Source organism: Fringilla coelebs, assembly GCF_963513975.1.
Source record: "Fringilla coelebs genome assembly, chromosome: 9".
NCBI classification, from domain to species: domain Eukaryota; kingdom Metazoa; phylum Chordata; class Aves; order Passeriformes; family Fringillidae; genus Fringilla; species Fringilla coelebs.
In genome coordinates this window covers 4243446-4270027 of record NC_140067.1, presented here as the reverse complement: position 1 = coordinate 4270027, position 26582 = coordinate 4243446, and the positions used below count along the sequence as shown (strand labels likewise).

The window sequence follows — 26582 nt, the reverse complement described above, 5'->3', positions numbered from 1 at the left end:
ACACAGTGACCCTCGGGTGGCTGTCACCCCAAGGAAAGTGCCACCAGCACCTCTCTGATGTGTGCCCCACCAAGCCAGGCACACCACAAGGAGGGTGTGCTCTGAGGGCCATGTCACCACGCCAGGAGCCCAAGGGTGGCACCACCCCAGGGAGGCTGTCACTGCACACAGGGAGGGTACCCCGAGCACAGTGCCACCAAACGAGGCTGTCACCCCCAGGTGGGTGCGTGGCAATTGAAGGTGCACACAGAGGACAGTGCCACCAGAGGATGATGTCCCTTGTGGCAGATGCTGCACCAGGCAGGTGCGTGACAATAGAGAATGTACCCCCAAACAGTGTCACCGGGGAAGGTGTCACCCCAGGCAGGTGAGTGTCACAGAGAATGTACCCCGAGTACAGTGTCACTTGGGGAGGGTGCCACCCCTGGCAGGTACATGGCAATAATGTACCCCCCAAACAGTGTCACCCAGGAGGGTGTCACCCCAGGCAGGTGAGTGTCACAGAGAATGTACGCCCGGGGAGGGTGTCACCCCCAGGCAATTGTGCATCATAGAGCGTGCACCCCCTGAACAGCGTCACCAGAGGAGCGTCATGCTCTGGCAGATGCCTCTTTAAAAGGATGTCATGTCACCCCGAGTACAGTGTCACCCGGGGAGGGTGTCACCCCCGGCAGATGCCTCTCTATAAGGATGTCACCCCCGGCAGGTGCGTGGCAATAGAGTATGTACCCTGAGTACAGTGCCACCTGGGGAGGATGTCCACCTCAGGCAGGGGCATGGCAATAGAGAATGTACCCTCTGAACAGTGTCACCGGTGGAGCGTCTTGCCCTGGCAGGTCCCTCTCTAAAAGGATGTCACCGTCGGCAGGTGGATTACAATAGAGAACGCACCCCGAGTACAGTGTCACCCGGGGAGGGCGTCACCCGCAGCAGGTGCACGGCAGGGGAGAATGCACCCTCTGAACAGTGTCACCGGGGGAGGGTGTCACCCCGGAGCGGCAGGTGCCTCTCTAAAAGGATGCCACGTCCCCCCGGCAGGTGCGTGGCGGCAGCGAAGGCGCCCCCGAGCAGTGCCGCCCGCGGAGGGCGTCCCCCGGCAGGTGCCGCCCCCGGTGGGTGTTTCCCGGCAGGTGTCCCCGCCGCGGGCCGTGCCCTCCCCGCCGCTCGCACCTGGCGGCGCCGGGCGCTCCCCGCCCCCGGGCCGGGCCCGCCGCTCCGCTCGGCTCCGCTCCCCGCCCCGCCGGCCCGGCCCTGTGCATTGTGGTCCGGCGGCGGGGGGCGAACATGGCCGAGAAGCAGAAGCACGATGGGCGGGTGAAGATCGGCCACTACGTGCTGGGGGACACGCTGGGGGTCGGCACCTTCGGCAAAGTCAAGAGCTGAGTACCGCGGCCGCGGGCGGGGCCGGGCCGGGCCGGGAGCGCCCCTCGCCGCCGCCTCCCTCCTCCCGCTCCCGCGGCCTCCGCGCCGGCATCGCTGCCTTCCTTCCCTCGGCATCGCTGCCTTCCTTCCCTCGGCATCGCTGCCTTCCTTCCCTCGGCTCCGCTGCCTTCCTTCCCTCGGCTCCGCTGCCTTCCTTCCCTCGGCTCCGCTGCCTTCCTTCCCTCCGCTCCGCTGCCACCCTCGGCTGCTCTCCCTGGGCGGCATCCCCGGCGGGAGCGGCTGGCGGAGCCGTGCCCGGGGCGCTCGGGCGGGGATGCGGCGGTGGCGGACGGACGGGCGGGCGGGCGGCTGGTGGGAGATGCAGCGCTCGCCCCTCGGTGGTCCGGGCTGTCACAGTCCCCGGAGCCCGCGCTGCGAGCAGCACCCACCCAAACTTTGCTCCCGCGTTCGGAGGGAGGTGATGGGGAGGCTGGAGGCGCACCGGCATCCCGCCCCTCCGTGCCGGGGATGCGCTGCCGTCCTTCCCGGGGCCCGCCGGTGTTCCGGGGTGCTCCGGAGCCGGGAGCCCAGGCGGTTCGTGCTGCCGCTCCCAGCATCGCCCCGCGGACCCAGCGGCTCCCGCGGGATGGAGGGGCCGGCGGGCAGCGATGAGCGGGCTGCGCCTGCACCTGGGGAAGGGAAGGCTCCGGAGAGACCGGAGAGCACCTTCCAGTGCCTGGAGGGGCTGCAGGAGAGCTGGAGAGGGAGTTCTAGCAGGGCGTGGAGTGGTGGGGCGAGGGGGAACGGCTTCGTGCTGACCGAGGTCAGGGTTAGGTGAAATATTGGGGAGAAATTGTTCCCTGTGCCGGTGGGGAGGCTCTGGCACAGGTTTCCCAGGGAAGATGTGGCTGCTCCATCCCTGGAAGTGTTCAAAGCCAGGTTGGATGGGGCTTGGAGCAAGCTGGGATGGTCAGAGGTGTTCCTGCCCGTGGCAGGGGGAGGGATGAGATGAGCTTTAAGGTTTCTTCCATTCCAAACCGTTCCAGGATTGCAGGATGGGGGGATTGTGTCAGGCCGGGGCTCCACACAGGGATTCCTTGTCCAGCCATGCCAGAGCAGCCAGCTCACATCCTGAGGGCTTTGCTTTACCTGGCTGTGAGGTTTGCAAATATTTGGATTTTTTTTTTCCTTGTGGATTCTGCCGTTACGTGCAAATTTCAGTTTTTAAACAAGATACTAAAAAACCAGAAAACCAACAAAATTCAGTGTCTAAGCTGTGTTTCCCAGTTGGAAATGGGTTTAGCTCGAGCTGGGGGAGCAGCTGTCCCACTCAGTGTCCCACCTCATTGGGATGTGGCTGGGCAAAGGGGTGCTGTGCCTGCCCTCAGTTCCTGGAGTTTTAAAATAAACCCAAATTGACAGCAGATGAAAGAAACCACCACAACCACTGCAGCTAAGTCCACCTGTGGCCATTAATCACGCCCCTAAAAATATATTGCTGTGTTTAATCCCAAACCACAAATTTACTGTCTAAAGAATTATCAGAATAAATACCTCTAACAGTAAGGACCATTTAAATCACTCCTGTGTACTAGCAGACCTCAAAACTGCTCCAAAGGCAGGGGTTTTTTTTCCTTGCAGACCAATTTAAACCTGCCAACAATAGCCTTTTTTATCTTTAACTGGCACAAATACCCCCTACCCCACACATGACCCGAGTGTGGTAAAAACAGACATTTTCCAAAGACATATTTCAAATAACATGAAAGAGATTTCCTAGCTCAAAATCCTTTATAGGTGAGTAGTACCCTTCCTATGGTTTTTTTCCCTTAATATTTTGCTACAACTGATAGGTGAAGTTTGTGCTTGAGACTGGGAACTGAAATGAAGAAATGGAATCTCCCGTTTGGATTGAATTACAGCATTTTAATCAAATGAACTTTAGAAAAAACTTGCATTCACATGAGAAAAGTAGAGGTTTTTGTTGATTGATTCAAGCATTGTGTGTTGGGTATGATAATTGCTGTTTCAGGGACAAGTCAGGTGCCATCAGTGATATTTCTTGTTGCTGGTGTGTTTTCTTCAAATTCTGCCTTGCACGAGGTTTTGGTATTGGTGCTTTTTGCTGCCTTACTCATCAAAGTTAAATCATAATTTACAGTTGTGCAGGATTATTGTTATTAGGGACATAAGACGTGGCAACAAAAGGGAGGATTTAGTGACAAGAGGTACAAACCAGGGCTTCAACTCATGGCTGGAGCTGAGGAGTCATTTTGAGCCATCAGGAGCCAGACACACGACAGAAAAAGTCCCTGGCTGCCTGGGTCATCAGGGAGCTGGTCCTCCCAAAAAGTGGCAAGAAACTGTTTTGTTTTAAGCCCATTCAGTTTCCTGATCTCATTTACAGAAAGTCCACGCAAGGCACGGAGGGGAGCAAAGAGGCTGGCAGCTGAGGGCAGGATTTTGGTGCTAATACTGAAATTCCACCTGGAAGTGGGGATGAGGACCCAGCATCTGTTAGAAGAGAGGAAGGTGGCAGGAGCTGATGTGGTGGATGGACCGGAGGTGTCATGTCAAGACTTGAAGTTACCACACAGCATTTTTACCAAATGTCGTTATTTTCCCTGTCCTAGCGGCAGAAGATAATTTGCAGGGAAAAAAAAATAATTTTAATTTACAGAGAATCAGAATAATTTGCAGAAATAGAACTGTAGAGAAGGTCTTGGATTTTAGCAAAACCTTGGAGGAAGGGGATGGCATCTCCTTCCCTGGGGGTTGAAGAGAACAGATGAGGAAAGTTGTGTTTGTTGTGGGCAGGTCCCACCCTGTGGGTCCCCAAAAGCTCAGTGAGGTTCACAGGAGTAACCCAGATATTTTCTCTGTGTGATGCCACCCACAGCATCCCTGGGGGGCCTTGGGGGGGGTCCTTTGCCTGGCTTGTTTGCCACAAAAATGACAGATTTCAGGTCCCTGGAGGACTTGGGTTGTGTTTGTGTCACCTCCAGGGGCTCCTGTTGGGATCAGTTCCATTTTTCCCAGGCACTGTGGCATTGCTGCTAAAAGACAAACTTGGTGTCAGAGGGAAGATAAACCAAAGGAGGCTGAGCAGAGGAAGGACAGGGAGAGGCTGAGACAACACACAAGCAAGTGGCACTGGGGCAGAATGAATACAGCATTGCTAAATATATGCTTTGGATGGATTTCATTTTTAACTCTGGGCTGAGATAAGGGCCAGCAGAGCTGATAGGGAAAGGAGTTTCCTCACCCCTCCACAGAGCTTCTACACTGCCCTGAAGCATTTGCAAAAATGTTAACTGCTTGTGCTGCCTGAGCTGGTAGGATAAAGAAAGTGATGCAGAAATCCGTGCTGTCAAAGGGTTTTATTTGTTATCTGTGCTCATGGTGCTATAATCACTGCTCCTCCTCTTTTTTTTTCTTTTTATAAAAATAAGTAAATGTCCAGAGTCCCCTTTTCACTTTTTGAAGCTGGGGAGGCAGTGAGAGGGAAGGAGGTGTCCTCCCCACCACCCTCACCCACTCTTGGGGTGAGGATCCTCTGCCATTCCTCTGGGAGACCTGGGACCTGCCCTCACTTCTGGGATGATCCTGGGCTGCAGAGACAGTGACTCTGTGAGCAGGGGAAGGGCAGTTCACACTGCCCATGTCCAAATTCCTGCAGTCCAGAGAGCCCTCAAAGGCTTAGAAGTCTCCCACCACACAGGAAATTGTGTTCCCTCTTTGTGTCTCTCTCTCTCTCACCGAGTTCAAGGAGGCTTAACAAGTCACTGGGGACAGAAACAATAATATCTCTGTATCTAATGCTTACTGTAAGCAAAAGATGGATTACAAAATAGGCTGTTTATTTTTAATTATTGATGTGTTTGTGCTAGCAAACCTTTGCAGAGTTACACATTGTTTGTCACGGATGGGAAAGGGGATGAACTATTTGGCAATAGTATTAAAAACAATAATTATTCATTCTGGGCATGACCTTTTTTTTTTTTTTCCTCTAGTGTATAATAAAAAAATTTCAAAGCATATGATGAGGCAAGGCCAGAAAGCGCTGTCCTGAAACAAAGGGTGGTAGAAATCAGGGTTTTCCTCCTAGTTCAGTGAAAAAAATTTGCTTTACCTCCCTGCAGCACTGCCCTGCTCTCCTCTCCCTGAGGATTCACCAGGGAAAATGCCTCCCTGGACTATTTACAGCACTCTCCTTGCACTGCACCAGAGGAATTATCTGCCTCCTCCAGCCCTCAGCTAATCCCTAAATTGCATCTCTGCTGCAAAGCTGAGTTTATTTTCATTCCATCATTTAGTAGTTTTAAGTATTACGAGGAATAAAATGGACATGCAAAGTGGTGCTTTAATTTTCAAGGGCAGTAAAGTGTTTTATTTTTAGGATGCTCTTATTGAGGAAAGAATCTCTGGCAGGTCTTATCTGCTGGCTAATAATAGTGACCTGGTGTGCCCTGAGTGCTGCTGCCCTGCCCTTCTCACACCTCCTGCTTACCCCGGGTGCTTCTGATCAGCTCATTAGGGCTGCCAAAATTACAGGCTCTAATAATGTAATAGCAAGGTTTGCTGGCAATAATTAACTCCTTGCACTGGAAGGGTGATGTTGGTAATTAGAGAGCACAAATATTTACTGTAAGCAGGTTTTTCTCTGCAGGCTTTAGGAAACCATCCGTGTGTCGTTCTGTTGAATGCCATGTTGGAAAATACTGAGAAGGGGCATAAACACCACGTTTTTAAGCTCTTTCTGCTCTTAATTTTGATATAAATCTTGCTTCCTGGGAGCCTTTTATTTTTTTTTGGTGTGGTTTGTTTATTGATAGCAAATGGATCCCACGCTGAATTAGTTTCACATCATTAATTACAATTCTCCCAGTGACAGTGGGGCTGCTCCTCCCAGTTCATGGGTATGATTTTTCCCTGAACACAGGAGATAAACATCAGCATCTCAGTGCACCAAGTGCATTTTTAAAAAAAACCCATATTGAAGTTTGCATCTTTCCTAAAAGCAGAGTTTGCTCCTGCAGTCCAGCAGTGTTCCTGCAGCTTGTCATCAAAGCAAGAAGCACGCTGGGGGAAGTATAAATAGAAATTCATTTTAGTAATGCAAATCCTGCAGTCCTATTTTGGGCAAGGAAAATCCCCGTACCATTTTTTAAAAAAAGAAGTGTGATGGTCTAGTTTTAAGACTGGATTTATGAGGGATTTTGTCTACCAGTGTGTTATGGTGGAGATTCTCCTCTGCCATTTAAATATATCTGTTTCTGATTAATCTAGCTTTTACATGCTATAAATCCTTGCAAATTAGCTTGGGGTATGACCTCCTCCAGCAACTCACTCTTTTATTTAGAGCAGTGTTTTTGGCAGATAAGTCCCCTCTCTTCTGCCTTCTATGACTCTTCTGGGAAAACAGTGAGGAGACAAAAACTTTATTTCACACCCTAATCTTCTGCTTTTTTCCCCTTCAGAAGTGGCTTTATAAAATGCCCTAAACTTGTTGTGTGAGCCCTGCTGCCCTGTTTAGTGACTTTGCAATGCTCTCTCTCTCTCTCTCTAATAGTTGGTGAGCACCAGCTGACAGGGCACAAAGTGGCAGTGAAGATACTGAACAGGCAGAAAATCCGCAGCCTGGACGTGGTGGGGAAGATCAAACGAGAAATCCAAAACCTGAAACTCTTCCGGCACCCTCACATCATCAAACTGTGAGTGCCCTCCTGCCATGTGTGCAGCTGCTCCTCTCTGCACAAAGACCTCTCTCACACAGCTAGCTGGCCTCCAGGAGATGGGCTGGAGCAATAAAAACCGTGTTTGGTCACGTTTTTGTGTGTTAGGTGATCCACTGGTGCTGCTTTTCCAGAGGAGTTGTGCTTCTCCATCCTTGGAAGCGTTCAAGGCAAGGTTGGATGGGACTTTGAACAGCCTGGGATAGTGGAAGGTGTCCCTGCCCATGGCAGGGGTTGGAATTGGATGGTCTTTAATGTCCCTTCCAACCCAAACCATTCTGTGATTCCATGAGCTGCAGCGTGGTCAGGCTCTGAGAGTGAAACCTTGGCCTCCAGTCAATGGGATTTATGTTTTAATGCACTGATTAGCCAGAGCTTAAAAGAACATTTTTTTTTTTCTTCTTCTTTCAAAATTTATTATTCAGACATAAGTTTTGAAAGCCTCCACTTTGATGAACCTGAGTTGGGGTCGTAAATCAGCACCTGCACTGCAGCCTCTGGGATTCCTGCTCAATCCCCAGCTTGTGCAGCCAGCCCACATTAATGAGGCACTCGATAATATCTTTGGCATTCCTATAAAAGAAAGCTGTTGAATGGTAACTGCAAGGGTAAGTTGACATTTAGGTCAGCCTTAAAACTGGCATGAGATATAGCAAATACCTGGGACTTAGAGGCAAGGGAAAACAAATTCTCTCTGCAGTTAAATAACTAACCATGCAGCAACTGTTGACTTTAGAGTAACTTCACAGTTCCATGGATTTATTGGAGAACAGATTGGTATTATTTCATGAAAAAAGCGCCAGCAAAACTCCTCAGCTGTGTACCCAGCATCCTGCGAGTCAGACCCTGTTCACACATTTGTCAAAGCAGTAAAAATTAAATCCAGTTTGACAATATCTGTGTCCTGTGATACATGTTGCATTCATGAAATACAGTGATAAAGATGTGAGGAGACTGGAGCACACAAACCTCTTTCAATAAGTTTTTAAATGTATATAAAAGAAATATTGGGGCAGTTAACAGTAGCTTAGATGTCTGGGTCCAGAGCTCTTCAGAAAAATGAGGTTGATGGTATTGATCTTTATGGGAGTATCCCACGTTCCTTTGCCAGCCTCTGAAAATTGCTGAAATCTCTTTGTTTCAAATTACAGACCTGTAAAAAGTAATGAAATTCATCTGAAAAAAAAAAAAAAAAAAGAAGCAAACAACAACAAAACAATGAATCTGAAATAAAACAGAGGGAGGTCCTGGCTGGTGCTGCTGTGAATTCCTGGGGCTGCATTGACCTCAGCTGATCACTGGCAGTTTGTTCCAGCTGGGACACTGAAATGTCTTTGCAGCACTCAGGGATCAGTTTGAAGGAGAATGGAGAATAAATCTGCAAGTTGAAGATGGTACTCTGGGTTTTTCCCCCCATTCTAGAAGGATTTCCCCCCATTCTAGAGAGATTTAATACTCAAAAAATAACTTCAGGGGGGTCTCCTTTTTGTTTCTCTACCTGTCCAGAGGAAATTCTGTCTAGTGCCTAGAGCTCTTTATCTATTTTTTATCTTGATATGAGGGAAACCAGATGGATCCTCTCCTTGCCCTCAGCTAACCAGGGCTTCATTTCTAAAGCTCTTGTTGCAGACCTTACCCAAAATGGAAATTTGAAAGTCAGGGCAGTCCTAAATGTGGTGAGATTGCCTGGCAGATATTTCAGAGGATTATTTAAAGGGCTGAAGGAAGATCATAGGTCTGGAAAAGAGGTCCTTCCACAGACAAGTGAAAGATTATACTGGAAACAAGAGACAGCTTTTCAGAAGTGGAAAGCAAACGCGAGATCCAAACAAATCCTTATTTGAAGCGTTGATGTGGAATTAATAATCTGTTTAAAAGCCTTTCCCTGTTCCTAATGATGTATTTTTTTAAATTTCCTTGTGTTTTTGAAGGTACCAGGTCATCAGCACACCAACAGACTTCTTCATGGTCATGGAATACGTGTCCGGGGGGGAATTGTTTGATTACATCTGCAAGCACGGACGTGTAAGTGCCAGCCCTGAGTCAGCCCCAACACTTGTGTGGGGAGAGGAAGGTGTTCAGGGGCAAAATGACTGCTCAAGGGAGCACACTTAAGGTTAAGGCCCAAAATAGAAGTTGCTTCACTGCAGCCCCATCTGGGGTGTCTCGTACTGGCTCGCACAAAACTTGTGTGTGATTTTTCGCGGCGTTCTCTGGTGTATTTTTGATGCTCAAACCAAAATACACAAGGTGACGTGTTGCTTGGGGCAAATATTGGGTAAACTGGCTCATTTTTGGGATTTTTAGCTACGGGTTGCCTGTCAAAACTCCCACGATCAGCAGCAAATTGATGGCGTGGGAGGGGAAGACCTCTTGGTGTGGTCTCCACTCCAGTCACTCACCTCTCCCAGACCCCCCTCTTGGTTCCATGTCAGGTTCTTAGAAGACTTTTCAAGGATGTGGCTTATCTGAGCAACATTTTCAAATGCCAGCAGTCCCACTGGGTATAAATCACCTGGGAAATGTGAGATTTTGGTTAGAAGGAAAATCGCTGGTGTCTGCCCCGTAGAGCAGTTGCAGGGCAAGGAGGTAAAAATGGGCCAAAGTGGACATCCAGAGTAAGGGTTCAGGTGAAGGATCAGCCCATCATGTTCCCTCTCAATACATTTACTGCATATTGGGTTAGGTTGGTGTAGTGGCCAGTGGAGCTGACTCAGTTTTCTTTTCCATGTACAGTTCTGATTTCTCACAAATTTTGCCCATCTAGATCTTTTCGTTGGCTGATTTGGATCTTTTCTGATGAACTCAGTTTTTCATGAAGGGAGTCTTTTGGAATTCATCAGTAAAAATAATAACTGAAAATATAGTTTCTCTGATCTAGCTCATACAGCTTTATTAACTACACAGGTAATTAAAATCACCACGATATTCCAGTTTCCAGAGGAAGTCCATGAGGAATTGCTCCCAGCAACATCCTCTGTGGTGTTTTATCCAGCCTGGATCTGTACCAGTCCCACTGGGACAGCAGGCCACTCTCTGATAGGTGCCACCTTTAAGTTCTTGTTGACATCTCCCCTGAACTGAGGTCTCACCTTTCATCTCGGGGCTGTATCATTTTCAAACACATTGCAAAATGCAAGGGTGAGAAATCTGCTTTATTCACTGCTTCTGCTCTCAGGCCCTCTGGGATTTTCCCCCTGCACTCTGGAGGCTTTTTGGCACCTTGCTAAGTCCAACCTTCCCCTGAGTGCCCACCAAGCCCCAGCGTTGTTCCTCCCGCTGTTCCCACAGGTGGAGGAGGCAGAAGCTCGCCGCCTTTTCCAGCAGATCCTCTCTGCAGTGGATTACTGCCACAGGCACATGGTGGTGCACAGGGACCTGAAGCCAGAGAACGTGCTGCTGGATGCACACATGAATGCAAAGATAGCTGATTTTGGTACGTGACCCCGGCAGCTTTCCAGAGGCACAGCCAGCAGCACCTGGAATCCCACACTCAGGAGCACTGCCCTGCCTGCAGCAGCAGGGGATGCTTTTTTTGTCAATCTCTGCTGTGTTTTAGTGTAATCACGATGTCAAATTTACCTAATTTGTGTTGGAGGCAGGCTGGGTGCAGCTGATGCAGGGTGAGCTGGCTGTGTGTGTTATTTTTGTGCCTGCTCTCCCTCTGTTTGGCCATGTGCTCTTGGCCTCAGTTGGTTTTACAGCCAGCAGTAACAGGAGTCTCTAAGTGGCATTAGGGGTTGAAATCCATTAAAATACCCGGGCTACCAACTCTGTCCTGGTGAGTCCTTTCTAGCAATGTAAATCCTGCTGGAGATTTACTCATTTCCCAGCTCCAGCTGCCATATGAAGTGAGTGCTCTGGGATGAATTGTGTCTCTTCTCCTCCGTGCTCTGGGATTTGCAACTTAAAGGAGCAAAATTAGCCCGGAGTGAATATTTCTTGGTTGGGTGTGGGAAAAAAAAAAAAAACCCAAAAAACCCCCAAACAACAACAATAACAAAAGTAATAATTTTCAAATCAGTTCTGAGAAGTCTATCTAAATTATATCAACAGTTCCCTTCCAAATATCCCACTCTACTTCCCTGCCTTTCCTCTGTGTGACACATGTCACACAGCATGTCTGCACCTTCAGATCAGACATCAGTGTGTAATAAGCATTTCTTTTTTTTGTTTTAGGACTGTCCAACATGATGTCAGATGGTGAATTTCTACGCACCAGCTGTGGTTCCCCAAATTATGCAGCCCCTGAAGTCATCTCTGGAAGGTAAGACATTCCATTTCTCATCAGAGTCTATGTGAGCACATGGAGTTTAAATTTGTTCTTGGTATTGGAAACAGCTTTGTGCATCCAGTAAAAGTAGCTGAATCCTTCCAGCCTGGGTTTTGTGTTTGGGTGAATCTGTTGGCAAAGATCTGAAGGATTTCTTGCTTATTTTACTTCTCAGTAGCTGAAATAGCAAACCGTGTTTTGCTACAGGTGTTTACTTTGGAGGAATTATTAATACCAGATGTTGCCTGTTTATATTGCTAATTAAAGAGGGTGAAAATGACTCTTTGGATGCAAATACTGAGGTTCCAGGTGGAAAGGCTTTTCCAGGCCACCCCCTCCTCTCCTGCCCACCTGTAATATAAAACACAGTGTTAACGAGGAAAAGCATTCACTAACAAAAGGAGCAGGAAGATCTTTAATCCCTTCTCAGCACTGCTAAAGAAAATGTTTGTCTTCTGGTTCCTTGAGCTTGGGGTTTTGGCTGTGGCAGTAGGTTCAGCCTTCAGAGCTTTGTTTTGAACTGATTCACTGAATTGACAAACCTCCTCTGTGGTTGCATCTCTCAGCACAAAGCATCTGTACAGCACATGGAGTGTTGGGCACACCCCCCGAGGCTGAACTGGACTGCCACGTGTTCATACAGAAGTGTTGCCTCCTGTATTTTGCTGTCAGGAAACAGGAAACACACAGAATGCACATTTTGCCCCAATTCTCTCTGTAATACCTTAGCAAAGATTGCAAATACAGATTTTCAAATGTTCACTCCTCTGAGTGGTCCTTCAAACTGCCCATCTCATTATCTGCTCCTTTTTTTATTTTGATTTCCCTTTGCCATGAGCTTTACTTTTCCTAATCCAGTGTATTTTTGCCTATATCTGTAGCTTTTAAATAGAACATTTTGTTCAGAATGTGTTTGCTGTGATTTTGATTATTTTATCCCTGTTTACACCAGAGCAAGTGTTGGCAGAGCATCCTAGGAATTAGACTAGCATCCAAAAACCCTGTTGTGACTACAGCTCTGTGTGAGAAACGAAACCAAGTAAATCTTCATTGTCAAGAAGAGTACAAAGCCAGAAACTGCTGGGATTCCAAAAAAAAAATAGTATTTCCATCTCAGTGAAGGCCAGACACGTGTTTTTCAATTTATATGGGAGACAAGGCAGATCAGCAAGGAGGATTTAGTCCTTGAGTGTCCCAAGGGTACAGGCAGTGCAGCTTAGTAACAACAAAAGCAAGAAGGAAAACCAAAACCGAGCCCACGTGTTGCACTTTTTGGCTGGCTGCTGCTGCATCCCTCCCTCATCACCCCCACCTGCAGGCTTGGGGCTGCCTGAATTTCATGGCCCTGCTCAATATGCCAAGCTGGCCCTTTCTCAGAGCTGCATTGGAGGGGGACAGGCACAACCCACCCTGCCTGCCCTGCTGGGGGCTGTGGGGCAGGGGGGAGCTGACTGCTGCCTTCCCTGCTGGAGCACAAAAGCAGCAGAGTGTGACAGCTCAGTTTTCAGAGCCACAAAAGTGCTTCTCATGTGGGCTTGAAGGTCCAAAAAACTGTTCAGGCAGTGCTGTTACCAGCCAAAGAATCAGGCTTTGATCTGTGAGAGCTGGGCATGGAGGCAGGGCTGAGGGGCATCCCAGAGGCTGAGCCTCTGCCTTTCCAAAATGGCTTTGCTGCTGTTCCTGGCCTCAGCAGGGAAAGTCTCTCCCTTGGAGAAGCACACCAAGTGTTTGGGGTGTTCAGAGAATGGTCACATGCATGACCAGCACGATTTCTACGCTGATATGGCTGCAGTGATGCTTTTCAGGATGAGCAAGTGCAGGTTTCATGAGGACACTTCTGTGGTTGCATTTCAGCTTCTGTGTTTTGGTTGGGCCTCACAGCCCAAGGGCAAGGACCCCCAAACTCTCTGGGGAGGCATCAGATGGAGCAAAAAGAGCAAAACTGTATTATTTGGGGTGTCCTGAGTTGGTGATGGCAGAGAGCACATTTGGCAGCTTGTAGGAAGGAGGAGCACTTAGATACCAGCACACCAAAAATAAACACTCAGAATTTATCTGTTGCTGCTTTGTCTGCCTCGTTCAGTGAACAGAAATTTCTGGGGCAAAGGAGCAAACAGCCTGGCAGGGCTGTTGGAAATGTGAGGTTTGGCTTTTTGGAGAGTTTGGTGGAGGCAGGGTTGTACACAGGAGTGCAGGCAGCCAGTGCCAGCCCTGCCATTCACTTCCCTGAGCAGTTTTGGCTGAGGCACATTTGGTTTGGGGAGAGACACGTGAGCAGCCCTGGTGTGGGCTGGAGATCTGTCCCTGCTGGAGCTGGCAGGGGTTCCCCCACCTGATTGAGGAGAGGATGGGGGTGACACAGAGCCTGCACCCTGACCTTGGAGAGGGTGGTGGTGACAGCTCTCTCCTGTCCTTGTCCTCATGCAGGCTCTATGCTGGCCCAGAGGTGGACATCTGGAGCTGTGGTGTCATCCTCTATGCCCTCCTGTGTGGCACTCTGCCTTTTGATGACGAGCACGTCCCCACCCTGTTCAAGAAGATCCGTGGGGGAGTGTTCTACATCCCTGAATACCTCAACCGCTCCGTGGCCACGCTCCTCATGCACATGCTGCAGGTGGACCCCCTCAAGAGAGCCACCATCAAGGACATCAGGTGGGCTGGGGTGGGCTGGCAGCCTGTGGGGGTCTCTGGTGACTGTCCTGGGGGTCACCTGTTGGCAGGTGGGCAGGGTGGTTTTCAGGAGCAGTCAGCGAATCCAGATAGTTCTTGTCCCAAGTGATTCAAGGAGCAGCCCTGCACTCTTTCTGTGCTGGCTGGAGGTGGGTGATGATGAACAGGATGAGAGTTTTTTAATACATATATATATTATATACAAATATTGAAAATTCTGTTTTATTGCATTATAAACTAGCCTTAAAAATATCGTAACAGCACTTAGCAAAAGCACGTGCAATAATCCCAAAAATTTAATATCCAACAGCCATTTTTCATTACTATATTTCAAGACCACATCCCTATGGGTACCAGATAAAGGGGGTAATCATTGTACTTACTGTATATCCAAAAGGAAAGGGAAAGAAACCCAAGAGTTACTAACTTAATATGTAAATGCTGAATGTGTTACATCTAGCTAAGCATGGGCATAAACTGTATTAGGGCTTCCAGGAATATCTCAGGTTTTTAATGCATTTTCAATGGATGGCCTTAATTTTACCCTTCAAGGAAACCCATGCAAACTTCCTTCTTTTATTCCTGAATTCCTTAGGATGAGAGGACTTAATTGCATGTTAGAGAGGCAGCACATGAGGCGAGATTACTGCCAGTACATAGAGCCTGTAGACAAGGCAGCGTGTGAGTTTTAGACACTTCATTATCATTCACCTCATTGTAAATTAGTGAGAATTGGGTATTGGGCATGGGAATTGGGCAGGTTTGATGCTCTGTATCAAAATAAAAAAGGGAATATTGGAAGTGTTGAGTCTCACTTCAAGCTCAGCGTGCAGAGTGCCATCAGTGTCCCTGTACTGGGTTGGGTTTTGCTCCCCATTTATCGCTGGGCTTCACTCCTGTCTGGTGGTGGCTTCCCCACGTCTCCTCCCACCTCAAGGCTCCCCTCTGCCCTCCCCAGGGAACACGAGTGGTTCAAGGAGGAGCTGCCCAGTTACCTGTTCCCGGAGGACCCTTCCTACGACGCCACGGTCATCGACGACGAGGCGGTGCGCGAGGTGTGCGAGAAGTTCGAGTGCACCGAGTCGGAGGTGATGAACAGCCTGTACAGCGGCGACCCCCAGGACCAGCTGGCCGTGGCCTACCACCTGGTCATCGACAACCGCCGCATCATGAACCAGGCCAGCGAGTTCTACCTGGCCTCCAGCCCGCCCACGGGCTCCTTCATGGACGACAGCGCCCTGCACATCCCGCCGGGCGTGAAGCCGCACCCCGAGCGGATGCCGCCGCTCATCGCCGACAGCCCCAAGGCCCGCTGCCCCCTGGACGCCCTCAACACCACCAAGCCAAAGCCCCTGACTGTCAAAAAGGCCAAGTGGCACCTGGGCATCCGCAGCCAGAGCAAGCCCTACGACATTATGGCCGAGGTGTACCGGGCTATGAAGCAGCTGGACTTCGAGTGGAAGGTAGGAAGGGCTGGGGGGGAGTTCCAGCATCCTTTATCCCATAAACTTGGGGAGCCTCACCTGTTTCCAGACAAATGCCTCACCTGTCTCCAAATTGTTGTATTTTCAAGGATTCCCAACAAGGGAAGGAAGGAATGATGCATCTGATTCGATGTTCTTAGAAGGCTAATTTATTATTTTAGGATAGTAAATATATAATATTATATATTATATAATATATATAGTATATATTATTCCATAATATAATATATATAATTATATTAAATATATACTATCCATGATATATATAATATATTATATAATATATGTTAAATATATATAATAGAATACTATACTATAATATATATACTATAATATATATAATATAGATAATATACAATATATAATGCAATATAATATAGACAATATATGATATATGATATATGATATATTATATATTACATATTGCATATTACATATTATATGTTATATATATATATAACTATACTAAAGAATAGAGAAAGGATACTTACAGAAGGCTAAAAAAGAAAATAATGAAAACTCATGACTCCTTCCAGAGTCCCGACACAGCTGGACCGTGATTGGTCATAAAGTCAAAACAATTCACATGAAACCAATCAAACACCCACCTGTTGTAAACAATGTCCTAACACGTTCCAAAGCAGCAAAACACAGGAGAGGCAAATCAGATAATTATTGTTTTCATTTTTTTCTGATGCTTCTCAGCTTCCCAGGAGCAAAATCCTGAGCAAGGGATTTTCCCAGAAAATATGACAGTAACACCTGATAAATACCCCCACCTTGCAGTCATCCCTGCTATTCCTTGTTAAGGCAAACTCACTGAATTAAGGTGCCAGCTGTGCTTATTTGTGCTTATCTGTGGTGTTTCTGTACGGTGTGAAATCAGGGGTTTCTTTCTGAGTGCCCCAAGACTTCAGCTGGACAGATGATTCTGCCTTGTTTAGCTGCAGGGATAAGAAGAGCTGTTCACATTTCTAATTTTAGGGGCTAATTCCTTGCGAGGTCACCTCGAGTGCTCCTGAGCAGAGGAGCTCTCATTATTTCTGCCTGGTCCTGTCAGGACAGAAATGGTGCAGTACAAGTAGTCCTAAAGGATGCACAGATGAGGGGCAGGGGGCCTTGGGTGCAGAATTTGTATCTTTGATGTGGTGGCCTTTTCCCTGATGGAGATGCAGGACCAGATGTGTTTTCAGACACTTACTGCTTCTTCATTTTAGGGCTCAGCTTCTTGGTGTAAATCCAGATGTTTTAGCTGGCAGTACTCACTGCGGGTATTTCTCTAGGGCAGTGCAACATTTAGTCACAGTCCTTTTTAAAGTTGGAATAATAAATCCCTAAGTTATCCCTGGAGCTCTGCTGCTGTGCCTGACTCCCCAAATCCTGGTGCAGCCCCCGAGGTGAGCTCTCCTGGCTCATGGCCTTTGGCATCAAGTGAGCATCAGCAGCAATGTAAGGAGAATTTCAGCCCAGATCTTCCTCACCAGCTGAGCTCCTCTCTTCCCTCCAGGTCCTGAGCATTGTACTATGTGAATTTCACTGTTCTGCTTCTTTAAAACCTCCTGCCTCCTCCTTATTTTTGATAATATTACATATTTAAAACCAAGTAGCTTCCAGAAACCCCATTTTCCTGCACCAGGCAGGATTTGGGCAGACATTTTTTAGCTGCATGGTTTTACAGGGAGTGAACAAACCTGCTGTATTTCTGCTACAGCCTCAAAAACCAACTCAGCCCAACATCTCTGTGTAGGCAGTGGAGCTTATTTCATATGAGGAGGTTTCACAATAGCCTTTCCCACCCTAAGAATAACTTCAGATGTGACTCTTCACCAGAATTAACTCTCCCATCCACACAGTTGCTTCATAAATATAGCACAGAGAAAAGATCTCACTGTAAATGAGATGCAGCAGATTGTGAGGTGGGAAGCAGAGAGGGGAAGTACTCAGCCTGAGGCTGATCCACAGGCACTGGCTTTGGCTGTGCTGATGGGAGAGCCTGCTCTGCCCTGCCCAGCTTGCCCTGATTTCACGAGCACTGTCCGTGTGTGTGGGCCCACGAGTGGACTTTTTGGTCCATGTGGCCATGGCTGCTGCTGAGGGAGGAGCAAAGATCAGTTTTGTGCCTGGCAGATGGGTCACTGCAGCTTCCTCAGCCAGCAGCTGGTGAATCACAGCCTTAAGAAGAATCTTTAAAGACAGGAGGAAATTAAGCCCTTTGCTTCATTTTATAGTGGTTGTCCTTTTGAGAAACAGTGTTTCCCAGAAGATGTCTCGCTCATATTTAGAAAAAATAAGGGAAGAAGTGTTCCTCTGGCTGCCTGGAGTCTCCCTGCTGAGGGCAGGTTTCCCCTTGCAGGTGGTGAACGCCTACCACCTGCGGGTGCGCCGCAAGAACCCCGTCACCGGCAACTACGTGAAGATGAGCCTGCAGCTCTACCAGGTGGACAACCGCAGCTATCTGCTGGACTTCAAAAGCATCGATGGTGAGTAGGAGATGGAGAACACGCAGCAGGGCGAGCCTGCAAGTTTAAGAACCGTCCCCTGCATCCTGAAGCGCTTACACACGTGTCATTTCAGCAGAAGCCCATTTGCGCCTTTCAAATTCTGCTGCTGCTCCCATTTCATGACCGCACCCACACTGCAGCACTAATCCCACTTTTTCTCTCTTCTCCCTTTTTTTGTTTTTGGCTTTTCAAGACGAGGTGATGGAGCAGAGGTCCGGCTCCTCCACGCCCCAGCGCTCCTGCTCGGCTGCGGGTTTGCACCGGCCGCGCCTGAGCATCGACGCGGCCGCGGCCACCGAGTGCCAGTCCCTGATGGGCTCCCTGAGCGGCTCCTTCGTGGGCAGCATCCCCTCGGTGCCCCCTCGCCTGGGCAGCCACACCATGGACTTCTTCGAGATGTGTGCCAGCCTCATCATGGCCCTGGCCCGCTGAGGATCATCCGCACCGTGAGGATCCATGCTGACTCGGCCGCCCCCTCCTTTCTTTTGCTTCCTTGTTCTTCCTCCTCCTCCTCCCCTCGCTGCCCCACAGAGCCAAGTCCAGACCCAAAACGTGCTCCCCTCTAGCAAGGCACCAAGGAAATTAACTTAATTTTTCTCCTTGTGCCTGGCAAAGTGTATCCAATACTCTTTTTTTCTTCTTTCCTTGTGAACCCCATGGGAAATGTTAAGGCTGTAAAGTAACAAACATTATCGCTGAGTTTTTGGAAAACACCTCCCCCCTGGTTCATTCTGAGGTAATGGAGGCATAGCCACGCTTCCTGCAGGGAGTTTGATGTTTCCCTGATGCTGTGCAGAGCAGGGGCAGGCTGGGCTGAGCCAGGGCAGAGGCGTTGACCAGGAGCTCTGTGAGATGGAGTGGAGGGTGATGAAGCAGCTCTGCAGTGTTCACACCCAGGTGCCAGCCTCTCTCACACTTTTCTCCCCAAAGCAGCAGCTGCTTAGATGCTTCTGCACTAGTGCAATATGACCTCCCTCCCCTCTCTTTTTCCCTCTGCTGAAGAGGGGCAGGAAAGGTGGGATGTGCAAAGGTCCTGGTGCAAGCCTGCCATGGGGAGGCCAGTCTTTGCAGAGGAGTGTCCCTAAGGTGCAGTCTCTGTCCCTGTCCACTCTTTGCAGAGGAGTGTCCCTAAGGTGCAGTCTGTGTCCCTGTCCACTCTTTGCAGAGGAGTGTCCCTAAGGTGCTTTATTTTGCCCAAGGGCTCCGGACAGCACTGAGCAGCTCGCCACGCTCGGAGCTGAAGGCAGACTGCCTTTTTCTCACCTCCCTCCAGCCTGCTCCCCCTCCCCTGCCTCACCAGGGCTCCAGGGCCTGAATCCCAGCAGGGTTCAGGTGAGCAGAGGACAGGATCTGGATCACCCACCCGAGGACCCAGCGCTTCCCCCGAGGGTTGGGACGGGCAGGAGCCAGCAGCAGCGCACAGCTCCGGAGCACTCACCTCTCACCTTTCCCCTAGGATGCTCTGCCTGTTGTCACCTCCCCAAAATCACTGCCAAATCTGCCTTCCCTGCTGCTGGACACTCACTGCCCCTGCCCAAGGGCTCTCCTGTCCTGCTGCTGCTGCCCACAGGACTGTGACCTTCGCTGCTCCGCTGACCAGGCAGGGATATCCCAACCCGGAATTTTACTGTTCCTTTGCTACTGGCTATCTGAAGGATGGGATTTTATTTTTTAAGATGAACTGGATTTTTAAGGTTAAATTCTTGTTACCCAAGGGTAAACCCTAATGCATGTGTGACTTCTTTGTTTAAAAGAGTTATTATTTTTTATTACGTGGGATTAATCTAATGGGCAGCGTCGGCATCTGCTTGGCTTTGACATGGTATTTAATTCCATTTACTTGATTATGAAGTAATAGTCTAATCAAGGAACAAATGCTTTATGAAAGCTTTGCCAAAAACAGGTTGGGTGGGGGGTTAGGTTTTGTTCTGGTTTTTGGTTTTTTTTCTTCTTTTGTGTTCTGTTTTAAGAAACAAAGCAAAGAACTTTTGCTGGTCCCAGGTATGCAGTCATTCAACTTGAAAAAAAAATGTAATCTGTCTTTTTGATAGCTTCTTATGACCCCTTGAGGTTTTTTCCTAGGGTTTTCTTTTTTGTACAGTTGCACTTTAATTTATACTTTCTGCAAGTTTGTATGAGAAGCAAGGAAGAGAACAACAAATTAAGCCTTTTTTACTAATCATTTAAGGTAATCAAGACAAACACGGGATATTTTGCCATCTACTGGCAGCTAAATGGACTTTTTCAGTTTGAAGTCCCTTTTTTTTTAAAAAGAACCACAAAATTGCCTTACTTTTGTTACAGATTGTGCTTGGATCCTCACTAACGTGACTTTACAGCTGCAATTTTTCCAGAAGCCGCACAAAGTAGAAAGCTTCCAAAAAAAAAAAAATTTAAGAAAAAAAAAAAAAGAAAAATATCAGTTTTGCTGTTAAGCTCTTGAACACTAAATCCAACACAGTAGTGGTTGGACTGTAAGAAATACTGAAAAAATTTGTAGTGGTCCTAGGTTTTGTAACGAGCCTTTTATTACGTTATGATTATTAAATAAATACTCTGGGGTGAGGATGGCTTTGGTGCTGTGCCTGGTGGCTGCCAGGTGATTTGTGTCCCCAGTGCTGTGGTGTGAGTTTGGATGGAGAATCCAAACCCCTGCATGCAAAAAAGAATCCAAACCCCACCCCAGAGTCAAAGCTGAGGAACACCCAGCCCTTCAGCAGCTTTTGGATCAAGGCTGAGATTTGGGGTGATGGAGATAAACCCCTTTGCAGAGGAGCAGGAGCAGCTGTAGGGCCAGGCATTCATTTCCATCCAGGAAACAGCAATGAAATGAAGTGAAATGTATTTCAAATGTTAAAGGCTTTTCAAATCTTCACTCCCAGCTGAGCATCTTGCCAAGTCCTGGCAGCTCCTGTAGCCCCCTTGATAAGGGGCAGGTGTGTTCCAGTCTGGGGCTCAGGAGCAGGTAGATGCACTGATGTCTTTTTCAAATTGACTCTTGTCCTCTGGGATTTCCTACCCAGCAGAACTAATAGTATTAAGCAGCAGCAGATGCCCTTGGGAGGAAATATTTGCTTCCTGGAGGCGGGTGGGATTTCTGGGTTGTAGAATGAGCCCCTTGTGGCACTTGGCATCTTCTCCGAGCCGTGCAAACATTAACTGCTGTGTGGATCTGCAGAACCAGTCCTGCCTGCAGGGCAGTCAGAGTTACTCAGCTTTCCATGTGCAGAGGCACAAAGAGAGGAAGCACTTCCCTGCTCAGGGTCAGCAGAGGCAGTGCAGGGAGCAGGACTGGTGGAAGCACCTCCCCAGTGACCACCTTGGACTGACTGGTCCGTCACAGCCTTGCCCAAAATCTGTGCTGCACTTTGGAACACTCTGAGGACTTTCACTTCTTTTTATTATTTATTTTACCTTCGAATAGGCTGTGTTCTGTTTCCCAGCTGCAGAGGAGCTGCTGACCTCCAGTTACATTTTCCAGAGGAAGAGTTTAACTTCCACACTGTTACACTGTGGTCAGCTCTTTTTGAGTTATGCTGGTACATGCACAAGCGTCGGGAAAAGCAGGGTAGACAATATTTGAACTACAGAAACTTGAATTACTCCAAGTGCAATTCTTCAGAAGCCACTGAACAGCTGTGCTTTGCAAGCCACAAGCTCACCCAAATTTTGCTTCAGCCCGAGGGGGAGAGAGACAAAATGCAAAGGATAAAGAGTTCAGATAGGCTCCAACAGAAACCTCCAGCTCCTGGATAAGTTAGTTCAGAAATACCTTGTGCTGTTCTTGTTGGAAGCTACATCTATGTAAATATTATATATGCATATATATAAAATGTAGGTGGCATCCCTGTCATTGTCCTCTCAGCTTTATTCTTCCAGCAGGGCAGGTGTGTGCCCTGGACACTGCCACCCCTCACTAATCCCAGCCTCTGAGAGGACCTGGACAATGGGAATGCTATTTTTACACCCTCTTTTAGGTAAAGCCCAAGAGCAGCTTGGCTCACCCCATCAGCTTGGCATGGCCTTGGCAGGATGGGAGGGGAAGTGGCATCAGGAGCTGTGAGAATCCTGCCCTTCCACCCGCCCTGCTGCTGATGGGGTTTGGGGCAGGTTTATTTCCAGGAGCTGGGGCTGAGCAGGTAAAGGCAGCAGGATATTTTATTTTTTTTTCCCCTTCAGAGGGTCAGAAATGCATCTTCAGCTGTGTGTCCAGTTCAGCATTTCACGAGGTGTGTGCAAGCACAGGGGAGTACCCGGGCAGTGCTGTAAAAACGTGAACCAGCTGGTCAGTGTGTGCTGTGCGTCCGTTTCTGTCTGTGATTGTAGTGGCATTCGTGTTGGAATTGATGAGGTTTGAACAAAACAACCCTTCTGAATACTCCTTTTCATTTCACTGCTCTTTGCTGTCAGCCTGCAGCCCTGCAGGAGGAGGAGGGAGCCGAGTGCAGGACATGAACTCGTGCCTTCGCCGCGCGCCGGGGCTGCTGGAGGCGGCAGCTTTGTTTCACGAGGTGCACAATTTCCCCAGCTCGTGCAGGATCCCCCCTCTGAGACATGCAGGCCGTGTTTCTCAATACTTGAAGTACCATTTGTTGTGCAATTATTTGGCTTCACCCTTTTATTAGCTGAGAGGAGAGAGGGAAGAAGAACCGCACATCTGGATGAGCCAAGCCAACCCTCGCTCGAGCTCCTGCTGTTTCTTTCCTGGAAAGTTTTAGGGTCTGGTTTTGTTCCAGGTGTATGATGGACCTTACTAGAGTCACCTTTCTTAAGGTCTTACTTTGGTATGGGCTTTTCATTTAGTGCTTTCCTTTGGCTTCCTTAGCCCTCCCCTTATATATATATATATATCCCCTTTTCATCATTTGCTTATTAAAAAAAATGCAACAGCTTCTTGTAATTCTGAATTCCCAGCCTGCCTCCCGGCCATGGAGTTAATGATTCAGCCAGAGGTACCTCAGTCCCATGCCTGAGAGGTGAGCTGGGTTTCAGAGTTCCCACGTGACACCTACTGATGGAACACTGACTTTTGCAGAGAGCACACCTGGTATTCAATGCACAGATCTTGGCTCGTTTTAATTGTCAGAATTAGGAGAAATAGACTGTGAATCAGAGCTCTACCTGCAAGCACGAGTACACTTTTGGTGTTAGAAAAAGTCTGTTTTCAACAAAAGCCTTGAAGTTCCTGCTGAAGCTGCCTTAATTTAAAAATCAAAGTTTATTTGTGAGACTCATCTCTGTTAATTTTTTTTTTTTCAAGTTTGGAAATAGTTTATTTATCCTCATCTCACAAAGCTGTGAAGTAGATCCTGTAGCCATGGTAATATTTATTCTTGTTGCTGAAAGCATGTTCATGTGTTCTGTATCATGTTATATTCACGTGGTTTGTACCTCAATGCATTTGTTTTGTTTTTTTCTTTTAGAGCACAAAGCAAAACTGAATCCCAGGATTTCTGTGGCGATCTTGGCCCAGCATCTTTGGGCAGACAAACCTCAGCTATGAGAGAGGTAAACTGGACTTGTCCACTTAAATTCTTAAATTCATACTCTAAGGAGTATTTATGATTAATAATATTATGTATTTATAATTTTAAGAAAAAGATACCCAACTTTAAAAAGTTCTGAGTAGAAGCATCCCTTCAAACATCATCAGCATGAATCTCAGAACAAAAACCCCTTGAGCTCTATAAACACTCCATCCTTCTTGATATTTTCTATTTTGTCAGCTGAGGGCCTGGAGAGGGCTTTGTTTCCCAATTCATGGCTGCGGTATTTTTGTTATGGAAGGGCACAGAGCCCTGGTTCAGTTTTGTCCTTTGTGCATCAGATAATCACAACGGAGCCTTTTTCCTTCCATTTATGGCGTGGAAAGTGTTTCTCGGTGTACTGCACTGCATGTGATAGCTGTCTCCATGGTTGACATTTGCACTTTAATAAACTCAGACATGAAAAGAGATAAAAGCAACAAATCCTTTGGGTTTCCTTGCTGCACAGTCCCTTTCTGCAGGCTGGGGTTGGCTGGTGGAGTTGCCCTCTGGAGGTCCTTGCACATCCCAGCTGTGGGACCACAGATGCCCCCAGGGCTTGGTGGGGGGCAAAGGGGCAGGGGTGTAGTTAAAATTTCCACATGAGTCGTTTCAACAACTTCCCCAACCCAAAATCCATGCCAGGAGCCAGGCCCATGTATTCTCATGTGCTGACTCAGATCTTCACTCCTTACAGCAAGGAGTAAAGAGAGAGAAGCATTTTAAAGACATCATGCAAAAATAACCTTTCGCTGCCAAAAAAGTGTTGGGGACAAAACTGGGCGCCTGTTTCCTCGGTGCCTGTGAGGCAGGAGGGTGTAACACCAGTTCAAGCACACAGCTGCAGGGAGAGCCCCAGATTTGTCCCTGTCCTGTCCCCTTTTTACACAATTTCAGTTCTCCCCCAGGCTCATCGACTCACAGCTGTTATCGTGATTGTTTCCCCTTGGAGGAGAAGCGTGGAGGAACAGGGCTCAGCCCTCACATGAGAATTATTGTAAGTTTTGATGTGGTTAGGATGTACCAATAAGACTGTAAAAGAGGAAGGAAAAAAAAAAGGATGAGTTTAATTTCCTGACCAATCTCTTGACCTAAATATAGCCAACCTGTGGTTTAATTGAGGAAATCTAAGTTGCTGTATCTAAAGCATTTTTTGTATTATCTGGAGTCAGCCCATAGCAAGCTCTTTTCTTCTTTGCATGCACTGCAATGTGTCCATGAGGGAAAAAAGCATTTCTGAGGGCATTGCAAAGCACCCTTGCATTAAATCAGCTGCCTCTGGCAGTGCAGAAATTTGTGGTTCACAGGGATTCAGGCACAACCCCACCAGGATTGGGGCTGCATCACGTCTGTCACAGGATACAGGGGGAGATTCCTAAAAAACCCTTCATTTAAAATAAGAAAAACTTGTTAAATAACTTCCTTGGGAGGCAAAAAAGAGCTTGCACACGTGGCTAATATAGGAATTGCCCCTAGTGCTTACAGAGGGGGGGATGAACAGACTTCATGAGTTGTGAACGAGCAGAGGATGAGGAAGGAGTGGAGGAAGGGGGTGTTTTCTTCAAGGTTGTAATCCTAAACATCACCATGGGGAAAAAAAACCAAAAAAAACCCAAAAAACAACCAGGAGAAACTGTCTCCAGCACTTCCCTGGGGCCAATTCCCTGCAAAGGGATGGAGGTGAAGGGCACAGAGCACGTCCCAGCCTGTGCCAAAGCCAAACACGCACTCCAGCTCCCCAAACTCTCCATCTCCACCAGAAAAATCCAAATATTTGGGCTGGCAGAGCTGCAAAGCTGCGCATGCTTACAGGGGAGTGCTTTATTTATTTTTTTTTTGCTGCAAGGATGGATGCAGGCCAATGCACTTAATAGTAACCACATGGTAAAATAAATAAGAATGCCTGTATAGACTTAAAAGTAAATGTTAAATATTTGCTCTGTTTTTTTTACTGATGTCTCCTATGCCAGCTTTGAAATGGCCCCGTGGCAAACAGCACTTTTATTTTTCTTAAGCCTGGAACATTTAATAATTTCTAATTAAAACATCTTACATTTTTAGGATATTTATGAGCAAACTGATATGGGCTCCTAAAATGTTCCAGGAAGGGGTAAAAGCTGTGCACTACAGTCAGATTTAAGGGTTTATTTTCTTTCAAAGCCATGTAAAAATTTTATCCACATTTTTTTTCGCTTTTGAAAAGGTATCTACCGAATACATGGAGGAGAAGCCATTAGCAATTTATATTTCTCTTCCTACATTTAGGAGCATTTTTCTGAAAATAAGTAATCATCCTCCAGGCCCACAGTGGAGAGAGAGCAGCCTGAACACAGGGGCAACTGTTGGGTTATTCCCTGTTGCTGCGAGTCCTTGGGAGCCAGGAGTCAGCTTTTACATATCTGGGATGCCTGAGTTAGCTTAAAAAAATAAAGTAATTTCTGACTGAATGCTTTATTTACCCTTTTTTCATATTATTTTTGCAAAGAAATGAGGCAACTTTTCCACTATTTTATATATTTAACACAGCAAGAGTGGTGATACATATTACTGCTCCCAATACTTTTAAGACCAAAACCAGTTCCAGTTTATATGGTTTGCTTTTTAAAGAGCAAATCTTTTGGGGAAACTTGCAATTCTGACAGAAATGAGATTGAGCCACTAAACTGCCCTATTCTTAAAATGTAGAAATAAATTGGCTATTCCAGAGCTGACCAACAAGGTACTCCAAAAAGTGAGAAATACTGAAAATAACTATAATCAGTGAAGACATGCTCTAAATATCAGGGAAAAAAAAAACCAAAAAGAAAGAAAAAAAAAAAAAAAAGAAGGAAACATCTCTTGCACATTAAACAGTGTAAAAAACTCCAGCTTTATTTACATTCCCATCATCACCCCACAGCTGACCAACATGGGTTGTCACGGATGCAGGAAGCACAGGAGACCTTCAGGGATGCTCCAGGGGAGAGCAGCTCTCAGGGGCAGTTAGTACTGTCTCAAAGAGAAAAAAAAAAGGAATTTTCCTAGCAAGGGCC

The 26582-nt window shown here is 47.5% G+C and overlaps 1 protein-coding gene across 1 annotated transcript; it reads left to right on the top strand.

Annotated features, from left to right (window-relative positions):
• Nucleotides 1-1252: 1252 nt before the first annotated feature.
• On the top strand, nt 1253-23974 carry PRKAA2 (protein kinase AMP-activated catalytic subunit alpha 2). The gene is made up of 9 exons (XM_084211157.1): nt 1253-1378; nt 6935-7076; nt 9029-9122; nt 10389-10533; nt 11277-11364; nt 13798-14022; nt 14999-15503; nt 17878-18004; nt 18219-23974. Exons 1-9 carry the CDS (start codon nt 1285-1287, stop codon nt 18455-18457), a joined length of 1659 nt encoding a protein of 552 aa, XP_084067283.1. The 5' UTR covers nt 1253-1284; the 3' UTR covers nt 18458-23974.
• Nucleotides 23975-26582: the final 2608 nt, after the last annotated feature.